The 12,916-nt window shown below is 44.7% G+C and overlaps 1 protein-coding gene across 4 annotated transcripts in view; it reads left to right on the top strand.

Annotated features, from left to right (window-relative positions):
- agap1 (ArfGAP with GTPase domain, ankyrin repeat and PH domain 1) overlaps positions 1-12,916 on the top strand; it is a 134,436-nt gene that overhangs the window by 114,500 nt on the left and 7,020 nt on the right. For all 4 annotated transcript variants that reach the window (XM_023396449.2, XM_023396446.2, XM_023396445.2 and 1 more), the window contains 2 exons: positions 451-541; positions 823-1,045. In XM_023396449.2, coding sequence (XP_023252217.1) covers positions 451-541; positions 823-1,045 — 314 coding nt within the window. The remainder of the gene's footprint in view (positions 1-450; positions 542-822; positions 1,046-12,916) is intronic.

The raw sequence follows: 12,916 nt of genomic DNA, 5'->3' as shown, positions 1-12,916 counted from the left end.
GCTGTATTATTCCTTCATTCAGGGTTCAGCCTGAAACGGCAGCGACGTCGGTCGGACTCACGTCTGTTCACCTGCAGCAGAGAGAGTGAAGTGTGTGTTTCTCTCTGTCTGCGTGTGTTTGCTTGTTTGTTTGTTTGTTTGTTTGTTGTCCTGAAGTTGAATGAAAACAAACCTTTAACGATCTGCTCAGACTCAGGACTGTCAGGAAAAGATCGACACGATCACGAGTGTAATTCTCTTCTCTGTTTTTAGTCTTAATTTTGTTTTTATTTATTAATTTTCATCCCTTTATGTGACAGAAACTCGGTCATGTCCAGCGAGTGTGAGTCAGTAAACGAGGAGACGGAAACCTGAACAAAGTCTAGTTTCCAGTTTCTTTCTCTCGACAGTGAAACCCTCATTTATCAGAGTGTGTTCAGGGTCTGAGCTCTGTTTGTTCTTTCCCTCCAGTCTCGTCTGACCAGTCAGACGGAGGCGATGGCTCTGCAGTCCATCAGGGGTATCCGTGGAAACGGCCACTGCGCCGACTGTGAAGCTCAGAGTGAGTACCAGCTGTTTCCTCCGTCACGAAACACAGCGTCAGTCAACATTGACAACAACTCAAGGTCTACTTACTAGCTTCTACCAGGGCTCCAAACCACATGGTCTTCCTCAGTGGATAGAAATAAATCACGCCTCCTGGAGAACATCAATATAAAATGAGTGTAATTTAACCAACAGTGTTTATTAGTTGGCTCTAAAACATGATGAAATCAAACGGGACGATCACAGGAAGTAGCTTTAACGCAGCGCAGCCTTTAACACGTCTGTTGTCTCCTCCAGACCCGGACTGGGCGAGTCTCAACCTCGGCGCCCTGATCTGCATCGAGTGCTCGGGCATCCACAGGAACCTGGGCACCCACTTGTCCAGGGTCCGCTCCCTGGACCTGGACGAGTGGCCGCTGGAGCTCATCAGGGTCATGTCGGCCATCGGCAACGAGCTCGCCAACAGCGTGTGGGAGGCCAACGCTCAGGGACGCCTCAAACCGGGACCAGACGCCAGCAGGTAGGAAACACACAGGACAGATGGCAGGAGGGTGTAATGTGTAAAGAGCCTCAAACATATCTGACATTTATGTGACTGACTGTACCTGAAGTGGTCGTGTTACTGCACTCACCGTCATCTGGTCTCAGATTGTTTACACCACAGTTTGGGATTTTATTATATTATGTTTATTGTATTGATAATAATAGATGTGTTTGAATAGTGGCAGTGTTTTACAGAAGTGTGTGTGAGTGCAGCGCTGCAGGCTGCAGACAGGGGGCAGTGTGTCAGTGTCACAGACTCAGCAGGGTTCATACAGGATGTGTTGGATATTGACAGAAATGCCTACAAACACTGCTGTGTGTGTGTGTGTGTGTGTGTGTGTGTGTGTGTGTGTGTATCGTGTGCGTATGTGTGTGTGTGTGTGTGTGTGTGTATCGTGTGCGTGTGTGTGTGTGCGTTGTTGTGGAGACTATAGGGGATAGTAACAAATGGGTGAACTTTAGCGTGACGATGATGTTGATCAGTGTGTACCTGCGTGTGTGTGTGTGTGTGTGTGTGTGTGTGTGTGTGTGTGTGTGTGTGTGGTGTGTAATTATCGGCCGCTGCGGCTCTGGGAAGCAGCAGCCATCATAACAAATTAGAGCTGACTGCCATCCGCATAAAGATCGACTTCCCCGTCCTCCCCCCTACACTCACCCCCCCAACGCTCATTAGTCAACAGAAGCACCTTATAATTACTCCCCACATGACCCCCCCAACACACACACACACACAAACACACACACACATACACACTGTGTACAGATACTCACAAATACACACACACATACACACTGTGTACAGATATACTCACAAATACACACACCCAGATTTTCACATTCCACACGAAAACACAGTAAATGCAACAAACAAATGTAAAGACACGAATATAAAGTAAAAGTACCAACAATAAACTGTAACAATACCTGATTTAAAAAGTAAAAGTCCTGAGCAGCGACTCTCCAAAACAAAAGCACTTATTTTAGATAAAATATTTGCCTCATTGAGAAAGAGAAATAATTGTAAATAAATGATCCTGTAAATGTGAATTTGCCAGAATCTATTGTAGGATATTTAATAAAGACCTGTGTGGTTAATTATTGATAATAGAGCTGAACCTGTGCTTGTGATCAGTTTTATTGAGACACTCGTCACCTCTGTGTTTAGATACAACAGTTTAAGATTGAAATAAACAGAGTAACAATAAAAACACAACACAACATGTGAAAAGAAGAAAATGACTTTGGCAACTGAATCCAGAAAACTAAAAATTAATAATTCACTTTATTTAAACCTTGTATATCTGCTGTGTAGCAAAGAATGTGACACAGAACAAGCTGTTAAGCTATTTTGTAAATACCTATTTTATAGATTATATTATTATCTATCATTTATCTTTCTAAATATTTCTTACTGGCAGTTTAAAGTTTTTCTTTCTTGTTCTGTCACTTTGCTGCTGTGACAGTTTCCTCAGTGTGGGACTAATAAAGGAATATTTTATCTTATCCATGAATTAATGAAGAAAATAAAAATAAAAGGTTCATTGGCTGTTGAACCTTCCTGTGGTCAAACAAGCTTAAAACTGACTGTAATGTGACGATGTCGTGGACACACAGATACGACTCCATCTTTGTAGTTCAGTGCGTAACGCAGATACAATACAGTGAAACACTCAGGTAAAGTGTTGCTGCAGACACACACAGTACAAATGCAAACCACACACACACACACACACACACACAGACTGAGTATTGACGTGCCGTTAGCCCTCCTCCGTCAGAGCACTAATGCTTTTATTGTTGCTCATGTTCCTATTTATTTATGAATGTGAAGCCTGTTTCCCCTGAAGAGATTAGAGAAGGAGGTCAATATTATCTCAATTAACCCGCGACGCTCCACCGCTCCTCCATCTCTCTCCCCCTCTCTCTGTCCTGTCAATAGTATTTATCAGTCCATTCCTTAAGTAGCTCGCTGTTTGTCGTTTCCCCTCCATAAATCCCTCTCTCTCTTTCTTCCATCGTTTCTCTCTGTCTTTCTTGTCTCTTTCTCTTTGAGTTGTCCGTCCCTCTCTCCTGGGACTCATCCTGTCTACATCCCATTCCTGACCCCACAACTTTTACACTTTCAGTTTGCTCAGCCTCTCCTGCTGCTCAGCCGTGGTAGTAAAGTAGTAAAGTAAAATAAGAGTGACTGAGAGAAAACAGGAGCTGAGACACACTTCAAATATGTGCAACAGTTCAAAGAAAACAGCAACTTTTTATTTTCCTTTTTCATCTTCTTCCGTCTCTCTCCTTCATCACACACACACACACACACACACACACACACACACACACACACACACACACACGCACACACACACACACAGTGGGAGGAAGGCGTGGAGGTTTTATGACAGCTTTATGGAGTGCCAGTGACGGTCTATGAAATGATATGTAGAAGCCGTGTCACCGAGGTTACGTTCACTCACTGCTGCTCTTTATTACAAACACACCTGCGAGACAACAACAAGCATCAGGACACACACGTGTTTAATACGTTAAAATACAGGAAACTGCTCTTACACAATGACAAATATTGTTTATATGAAAATCACTCCAGTATCTGAGATTGCTTAAATTGAAATTAAAAATGCCATTTGACTTTATTAATTTGATTTATAGAAAAAAAAAAAGAACCCAGGATTGATCCTTGCGGGACACCTATACTCAAACTACTTTCTTTTTTTATTATATTACTTCCATTCAAAGCTTTGCAAACAAAAATAATCTGATTATTCAAAATAGATAATACAGAAACAATTAAGCACTAGTGAATAAATTAAATTATAGGCAACAAGAAGAAAAAGAAAATTGAATAAAATACAAAAAGATAAATAAGTAAATACCTAATACATAGAATATCAAACAGAGAAAACAAACGAATCCAAATAACTGAAACAAACAAAAAATGAAATGTTATTGTCAATTAATCTGTAAAAGAACAAGATCTTTGAAGAAATGAGCACTATGAAAATAAAGTAACTTTAAACATGTTGGTTCTGTAATGATTTAAGAGATGTCAGAAATCATATAATATAATATAATATGAGCTGTGGAGCCTCATTACTTTAATATCTTTACTTAATCAGACTTCACATGTTGTATTCTGTGTGACTGAACTCTTCCACATTTAAACCTGCATGAAGGAGGGAAAGGAGGAGGACTGTAGTGAGGGTGAGGTGTGGGGAAAAGGCCAATGGAGGCTTTGTCCAGGCTGAAGGAGGGATGGGAGGGGGAGACCCAGAGAGAGAGGGAGGGGAGGTTGAGGGGGGAGGCTGATGGATGGAAAAATGCCCTCCCCTCGTGGTCTCTCAAGTGAGTAATAGAGGCCGAAATTTCATTTTGCAAGTGGCTGATTTAATGATCCAAAGGGTAATTAATGGCCTGATTATCTTAATGTTAAATATGGCCAGCAGCAATTACGCTGACCTCCTGTCTGTCAAGGTCTGGCCCCCCACTCTCGCCTCCCAATTAGGTCCTGTTTGGAGGTTTGGAGGGGGGGTGGAGAGATGGATAGATGGAAGGAGGAAGGAAGAGAAGGGGGGAGGAAAACTGGGAGAATAGGAAGGAAAGAGAGGGATGGATAGGAGGAAGAGGGAGATGGAGGGAAGGAAAACAAGAGGAGGATGATAAGATGAAAAAGAACAGATGGAAAAAGGAAGGGAAAGAGGAATTTGGAGAAACAGGGAGAAGAAAAGATGGAGGATGGCGCCACGGAGAGAAGGTGTAAGAAGGGAGGGAGCTGCATTAGTATGGCCGTCAGTGTTAAACACCTCCATTTTTTTTCTCTCCTCCTCCCTCCTCCCCTCCCCTGTCGACTTCCCGGTCAGACCGGAGGGAGGAATTATGTTCGGAGAGATCGCACCTCTCCTCCACGGCGCCGCCCCCGTCCAATGAGATATGTGACAGGGCCGAGCCCCGCCATCTCCAACTGTTGTCATCATCTCTTTATCTTCCCCTTTTCCTCTCGTTTCAATCCCCCGTTCATCCTCCTCCCCGTACGTCTGCCCACAGCGACGGCCGGTCCAGGTCTCATTAACATCAGCAAGTCTCGGAGAGGAGAAGGAGGGGGACTGTCGCTGCTAATCGTTTTAGGGCTGGAGCTCAGCGCCGCAAATACAATGTCTTGCCACGCCTGCTCAGCGCCACAATGCTTCATGATGAGGAGAGATACTTGTTGACATGCCTCCCTCGCAGTGGTGAGGACGGGGGACAGCGTAGCGAGGACTAAGCTGTGAAGCTCGCAGGCTGGTTGCAGTGTGGATGAACACCAACCGTGCCAGCTCTGCGGCGCCGGAGGGATCCTGTTAGAAGTCTTTCCTCCCGCCACAAACCACAAAAAGACTCAGCCGTCCTCTAAACGTTCCCATTAACCTCTGGCTGCCCGCGGTCAGCCGTCATCACCTCAGCTGGCATGGTCGCCCGGTGCCGCGCCCCAGCTGATGCCACTGCTGAAAGGGCTGCTAAGTTTGGGCACGCTGCCCGTCGCGGAGCCCCCACGGGGGCTCAGCGGCTCGGCCGGCGCTGCTGCAGCACCCTCGGTCCTCCGTTGTTGGCGCCGCGGCTCATTGTTTTAATTATCTGTCGAGTGGCACATCAACACCAGCACCCAAGGCCTGCTCAGGCTGTGTTTGACGCAGCGTGTTAGCAGGCCTGAGTGGACAGCAAGTGACAGTGCCGCTAATCCGGCCTCCTGGCCACCGGACTGAGGAGGTGGTTGGCGGACATGTGCCTCCGTCCCCTGGGCGTCCTGTGTCCTCGAACTCCCGCCCACCCCTCGTGCCAACTCCCGACCTTTGGCAGTCTGTCGTAGAGGGTCAGCATCTTGGCCTGTTTGTGCGTTACTCTCTCCTGTGTGTGTTCAGTCTTTGTTCACGGTTTCTGCTGCGATGAAGATTCCAGACTGAAACGATCCAGTCCAAACATCAGATGATTATCATCGACTAATCAGAAGTAACAACCACGTAGAAAGAAAGTTTTCCTGAGTAAATCACTGTCTGTCTGAAGGAACTGTTGTCAGGAGCCAAAGTAATATTTAAACTAGACGAAATACATCTTTCAGCCTCAGTACAGATCAATAAATCAGTATCAGATCTCATCTCAGGAGAATCTCTTTGTGTCTGCTGTCGACATCATTGACGGATGTTTCCTCAGGAGTTTTGAAGGACGGATTAAGAACGAGGAAAACGTTTCTGTGAGTTGACCAACAACTCGTAAATTGACATTTGTTCAATCAACTTGGCAAAAATGAATTTAACTTCTCTGGTAACAACAGCTACTGCAGCTTCTGATGGTGTGAACTGAGACTGAATATTGATCAGGTTGATTATCAGGCCACATTTTCTCTTGTATCCGACATTGGAAACGTCAGATCAGCAGAAACAGTCAGCGGAGGACGGAGTCTGTCCTCAGCAGGAACCATGTTGGTCAGTGAGCAGCGGGAACAATAGGAGGAGGCAGAGACGTGTAGGTACTGGGGCGCCACACCTTAATTAGACAGCAGAGAAATGAGCGGGAATGAGGGCGGCTAAAGGATGAGCGCGCAGGGCTACGTATCGCCTCCGCCGCCGCCTCGCCACCACACACTTAACAGCGGGCCCCACATGACGAATGCCTGGCCAGTAATAATTCAGCAGCAGGTCTGTTGGCGCTGGGAGCCAGGAGAGGGGAAGAAGAAGGGCCCTTTATGGGAACAGATTAGTCTTGCCCCCCCTCCAGAAAAGGCCAGCGCTAACAGATTTAAAATTAGACCAGGGGCTTTTAATCTGGGCCGGGGTGCAGGTGCGGCGAGCGCCCCGACACGGCAGCAGGATTGGGCTCAGGGGACCAGATGGGGTGAGCGGGAGAAGGAGGCGGGCAGGGGGCCCACATCACAAGATAATTGCCCCCCAGGGTCAGAGGCAATGGTGGGGGAAGGAGGGGGTAGTCCCGCCTCATACCCCATAAAACCCAAACTCATATCAGTCACACGCCCCCCCCCCCCCCCCCCCGATTCTGTGATCCTAACACAGATTGGACGGGTGAGAGTTGAGATGGACACATGTCACATCAGAGGCTCGTCTGCTGCAGGTCGTTACAGGAGGATTTAAAGGTAGTAATTACAGACAGTCAGTGTGTGTGTGTGTGTGTGTGTGTGTGTGTGTGTGTGTGTGTGTGTGTGTGTATGTGTGTGTGTCTCCACTTCACACACCAGATATCGACTTTAAAACATAATTATTACGTCTGTTATTCTCATCAAGTGACATGAGCATTCGAACTTTATATGAAAGAACAAAGTCAGTAAAGATCTTTTCTTTAAGTAACATTGTAAAGAAGAAAAGTAACTGACAGTTTATCAGACTCTGTGAACTTTGACCCTCGTGTTAAAGACGACTGTGTCACCATGTGTCTTTAAACTCTTTACAGTCGGTTTCAGTTACAACTTGTTTCCAACCTGTTGGATCAAACTCCTGTTTCGTTTTGGGGTCTGTTCTGATGAACCAGGATTATTCTTTAAGGTTTGAGTCTTTTAGTTTTGTGTTTCCTGAGAGTGACAGACTTTCTGACTCTGACTCTTTGGTGACTTCCCTCCTCTGTCTTGGTTGACGGGTCAGTTAAAGGGCTCTGGCTTGTTGGTTGGTGATGAGAGAACACGGGGCTGATGGGAGCATGTGTGAGGAAAGGCAAGGAAAAGGGAAATACTGATCGTGTCACCAAAGGCTTTGGATGGTTCATGAGTCGTCTGAAAAAATGTAATTAGCAGCTACTTCAGTTTCATCGGGACGGAGACACTTTGATTTCATCCTTTAACAACAACGAGACACTTTTTTAGAATTACACAGAAAACGTCTCATAGAAAGAGTTTGTAAATACAACTAATGTCCCCTGAGATCTGTGTGTGTGTGTGTGTGTGTGTGTGTGTGTGTGTGTGTGTGTGTGTGTGTGTGTGTGTGTGTGTGTGCGCTGCCTGTGATCCAGTGTGTGCAGATTGAGCCGAACTCCGTTTCATCTGCGTCGGTTAACTAGCTGATCCCGCCTGCCATCATCTCCCCGCCATTATCTGCAGCCCCTGCTGATACGAGCCGGCCCCACGGCCTGCATTTTAAACAGCACACACACACACACACACACACACACACACACACACACACACACACACTCAGGAAGGAGGAGAGCCTCCTGACAGGCAGGGCCAGTGCAAACGTTGAAAAATAATTGGCCCCTACATTCTAATTCATCTGTAAAAGGGAGGCCTTGATTAAATTAGTCCTAATAGACATTATTTTGTACATGACTGCCTCGCCGCTGCCGTAACCGCGTCCCCCAACTCGCCTAACAAGCCCTCCAATTTACTATTGACATTAAGCCGGCTGACACGAGCCAATCACCGGGCCATTCATCGTTTGTCATCGCGGCGAGGTTATGCTAATACGGGCTAAAAGCACAAACTAAATGCACATTCTTTATGCCTGAGTCATCAGATTAACCTCGCCGTCCTCTCCCCCTCCCCTCCCTTATTTTAATAATGAAGAAATAAATAACGCTCTCCACATGCGTGACTCCGTCCGTCCTCTCCCGCTCGCCGGCTCCGCTCTGCTCCTGCTCGCCGTGAGCCAGCGGGGGCCGGCTCCTGGAGCAGAAATGAATCTGTACGCCGATGGTACGAACCCCCCCTCCTCCTCGTCCTCCCAACCCCTCACCCTCCTCACCCTTTGGCTAATTGGCTCAGTCGGAAAATTGCTCATAGAATAAAGAAAAGGGAGAAAGGGGGTGGAAGAAGTGGACGACAGAGTTGTCCTCGTGTTTGTGGGTAATGTGTTTGGATTGAATGGGTTCACTGTGAGCCGCGGCCGGCTGGTAAACATTAGAAACTCACCACACACACACACACACACACACACACACACACACACACACACACACACACACATCACCCTCTTTTATTTAGGAATTCTGCTAATTGAACCAGAGAGTTCACAGCTTTGACCTGAGCTGAGGAGGAAACCTGCGACGTGTGAGTGAAGAGAAGAGAAACAGACTAAAACTAAAACCAGCACAGTGACTCACTCGCAGCTCAGAGGATGGAAGTTTCCAACCGGGGCTGAATGAGCATCGTCACGTCATGAAAATATAAAACTATTAGAAATATATTTTAAAACTTAACGTATTATCTTATCAAACTCCTTCCTGCCTGAGAACAGTTCATTTCTCTCTTCTTTAAACTGTGTTTGAATCTTTGAAAACATCAAATTTACAAAGAGGCGACGCTCATGATCCACCAGATGTTTGGTCTCTTCTACAGTCTGATGGTCCATTGATATGTTTGAAATCCACTTCCTTATTAATCCAGCTCTTCACTTTGTTACTTCCTGTCCACGCGTCGCCCCCCCCCCCCCCCCCCCCCCCCCAGGCAGGTCCACTCATCTGCATCCAGCTAATCTAGTGGGAAATGTCAATGGCTTCCCCGGCCACGAGGCCTGAGCTGTCGGGGTCGTCACTGCCTCCATCGCCTCCGTCAGATCAGGCCCCAGAGGACTCTGGGAAAGTCTCGGTGCAATGACTTGGCAGGAATTTGAGGCGTCTGATCAGTGATTGATCTGTGTTGATCACCTAGAGACTGTTATTATGTTAAATCATCTTAAGGTGGTATTGTTGAGTTCTGAAGGAACTTTCTCAGGGAACCATGAACCTTTAGTTACTGATAAAACTCCAACAGTTCAGGAGCTTCGCTTTAAGACGGAGGGACGGACGTTTCCTGTGACGTTTACTGACGTTAAAAAACCTCCTACGAAGTTTAAGAGTCAACAAGAGAGACTTTATTTGCTGGTTGTTTCATGGAGGTTACAAACAAACACCAGCGTGAGGAAGTTCTCAGGTTCGTTCTTCACCTCTGTGTCTGACTGGAGTCGTTTCAAAGCTTCGTCACGTGACGGAAAAACAGACTGAAGAGATTTGAAACATGGACTGAGTTTATTTTGTGTCTCATTGCTTCGAGGTAAAATCTCCGTCAGCTGTTTTCTTATTGGTTGCAGACGGTCAGAACTGTAGAGGTGAAAACTCTTCCTCTTCGGAGAACACGTGTTCGTCGAACAGCCGGGTTCCTTTTGTAAATGTCAAAGTCGTGGTTGTGGCTTCGAGGATCTTGATTTTCTGTCTTTGTTTGATTTGATTGGTGTTCTCGTCCCGTCCTGATCGTGACGATCCTTCATTATCAGTTTATCAGATCTGTGCTTCTCATATTGATCATGAAGATGCTTTAGAGCTTTTAGATTATTGGAGGTGTCGTCTTTCCTCTGCCTCTTTGTGTCTTTGTGGCGTCGCAGGACGATTGTGTTTCAGCCCAGAGATCGGCTTCCTCTCGGTTCGGTCCATTTCTCCTCCACCTCTCCACCTTTTCTCTCACTCTTTCTCCCCTCATTTGCATTGTCTCTCTCTCCTTTCTTTTATCTCTGTCTGATTTAACCCCTCCGTCTCCATCTAGTTGAATCTCATGGCTGATTTCAGTCCAACTCAACCCCCACCCAGACCTTTCTCACCCCACCACCCTCCCTTTAATTATCTGTGCCCAACCAAGGGCAGCTAACGACCAGCTCGGAAAGGCTAATTGATTTCAGCCTCTTCTCCTCTTCTTTCCTTTTGTCTTTTCTTTCCTGCTGGAAGATAAAACAAAAAAAAACAAGTCGTGCAGTTTTTCTGGATGAATTTTAAAACAGAGTCAGTTCTACATTTGTGTCCTCACCTTGTTAGAAATCTCTCCACGTGACGGAGTGACGGTGATTCATCATTAGCTCGGGCAGTTAGCTGATGCTCTTATCCACGCTCTATCTATCTATCTATTAATCTATTAATTAGAGGGCTAATTAGGCCAGAAGAGAAGCCACTGACACCATGTCACTCTTAACCCCGTTTCCTACTGCTCATTACCTCACACACACACACACACACACACACACACACACACACACACACACACACACACACAGCGTACTCCAGACTGTAATTAATGATAGGCTTTAACAGCAGTGTGTTGGCTCATACATCTCAGCTCCAGGCTGAACTCAGACGGAAAATCCTCTTTTTTTTGTCTGAATTAAACTTTTCTTTCCTTTTTTATATTTCTTCTTTAGTCACATGCAAACACCACTTTTCATGATTTTATTTTGAAAGGATTTCCAAACGTCTCCCACAGATGACACTGTGATAAATAACCGGATAAACGGCCTCGGATGGAAAGTTATCTCTGAGGAACTGTTTCTCTACGCGTCTGTGTTTTAAAGGTCATGTATAGTTATTATCCGTTTCACAGTTTAATGCAGAAATGTATTTATATTTTAAAACAGACAAACAACATTAATGTTCACAGTACAGGGAAAAAAGAAAAATAGAAAACAAACATTAAATTTAACATTAAATCTGGACACGCGAAGACAAATAAAATAAAAGATTAAACCAATAATAAATTAATCTGAAAGAATAGACTGTGACAGAATGTGAGATCATTCATCTTCATGTCTGTCCAGTCTGAGCGAGTGATAATGTTCAGTTTGTGTTCACAATGTGTAAATTCAGTGACACATTTATTATGAATAATTTGAATATATAATATTATGAGGAAAAGGTGTTTTTATTGTTTTGAAATTCATATTTGACACAGCAGCACAAGGCGAAGATGTTATAAGAAATAAAATAAGACTAGAAGCAGAATCTAAAATAAATAAGATAAAATAGAGATATTATATACAATATAAAAATGAATAATTAAGTGTTTGTGCAGTTTGTGCATTGCAGTCTTTCTTGTGGTTTATTGGACAAGAGAGACAAGAGAAACGGTCCGTCTCCTCAGAGCTAAAAGGAATAATTGAATCACCTCGACAACAGTGTCGATACAAACACAAACATTATCATCTTCGTTAAAGTTGACATTGTGCAGCTGTACCTAATAAAGTGCACACTGGGCTTATTGAGGAGGATTTTCTTGCTCTCGTTTCAAGGATTTTCAAATATACGTGTCAGCATCTCGTAAAAGACAAAAAGTAAATCTCTGTTCGTATCAACATTAGATTTTTATTGACAACAGACGCAGTGTCTTTATTTCTTTGTTTTGTTATTTTGTTTTAAAGTAACACAAAGTGGGATGTGATGAGGGAGAGGACATCGTCTACAGTGGGAAAAAATAAACATTTTAAAAATAAAATAAAAGATTTTAAACAGAGAAAGACACACAGGGATTCTTTGAATCTTCAGCAGGTTATAAACTGAACAAACTGTCAGTTGATCTGCTTTAACCACGAAGCTGTTAGAAGTTCTTTAATAAATAATTCATAATTACCTGAAACAAAAACCCAAAGACGCACAACAGCGTTGATGTCTGATCATCTCTGGACAAATAACTCAGATAATGATCTGATGTCTCTGCAGACGATGATAGAAACCTTTGAGATGAGACTGACGGCTTCGTCTTTTTCAAATGTTTCCAGTTCTCCAACGAGTGTCAGATCAATCATCATATTGTGACGTAAGACGAGGAGTTTAAGATTCCTCATTCATGCTCAACGACTTTATGTTGTAATGCTTTTATTCTGAAATGTTAAGACACAGTAAATACAGGAAGAGGAAGCTGCAGTTTTCTTCTTGAGAGAAATGATCGGACATCAACGCTGTCGTGTGTCTCTGGGTTTGGTTACAGGTAATTATGATAATTAGCCTGGTGTGATTATCAGGGTGTGTGTGCCAGCTTTCTGCTCTCTGACCCTCTAAAGCACACGCACACACACACACACACACACACACACACACACAGAGAGAGAGGGGTAGCAGCTGGTGGGACGTC

This window comes from Seriola lalandi, unplaced genomic scaffold (assembly GCF_002814215.2).
Source record: "Seriola lalandi dorsalis isolate HSWRI2012SDOR001 ecotype SW California unplaced genomic scaffold, Sedor1 jcf7180002054977, whole genome shotgun sequence".
NCBI lineage: Eukaryota > Metazoa > Chordata > Actinopteri > Carangiformes > Carangidae > Seriola > Seriola lalandi.
Note: the sequence above shows the minus strand (reverse complement) of the source record. Positions and strands in the feature narration are given on the sequence as shown.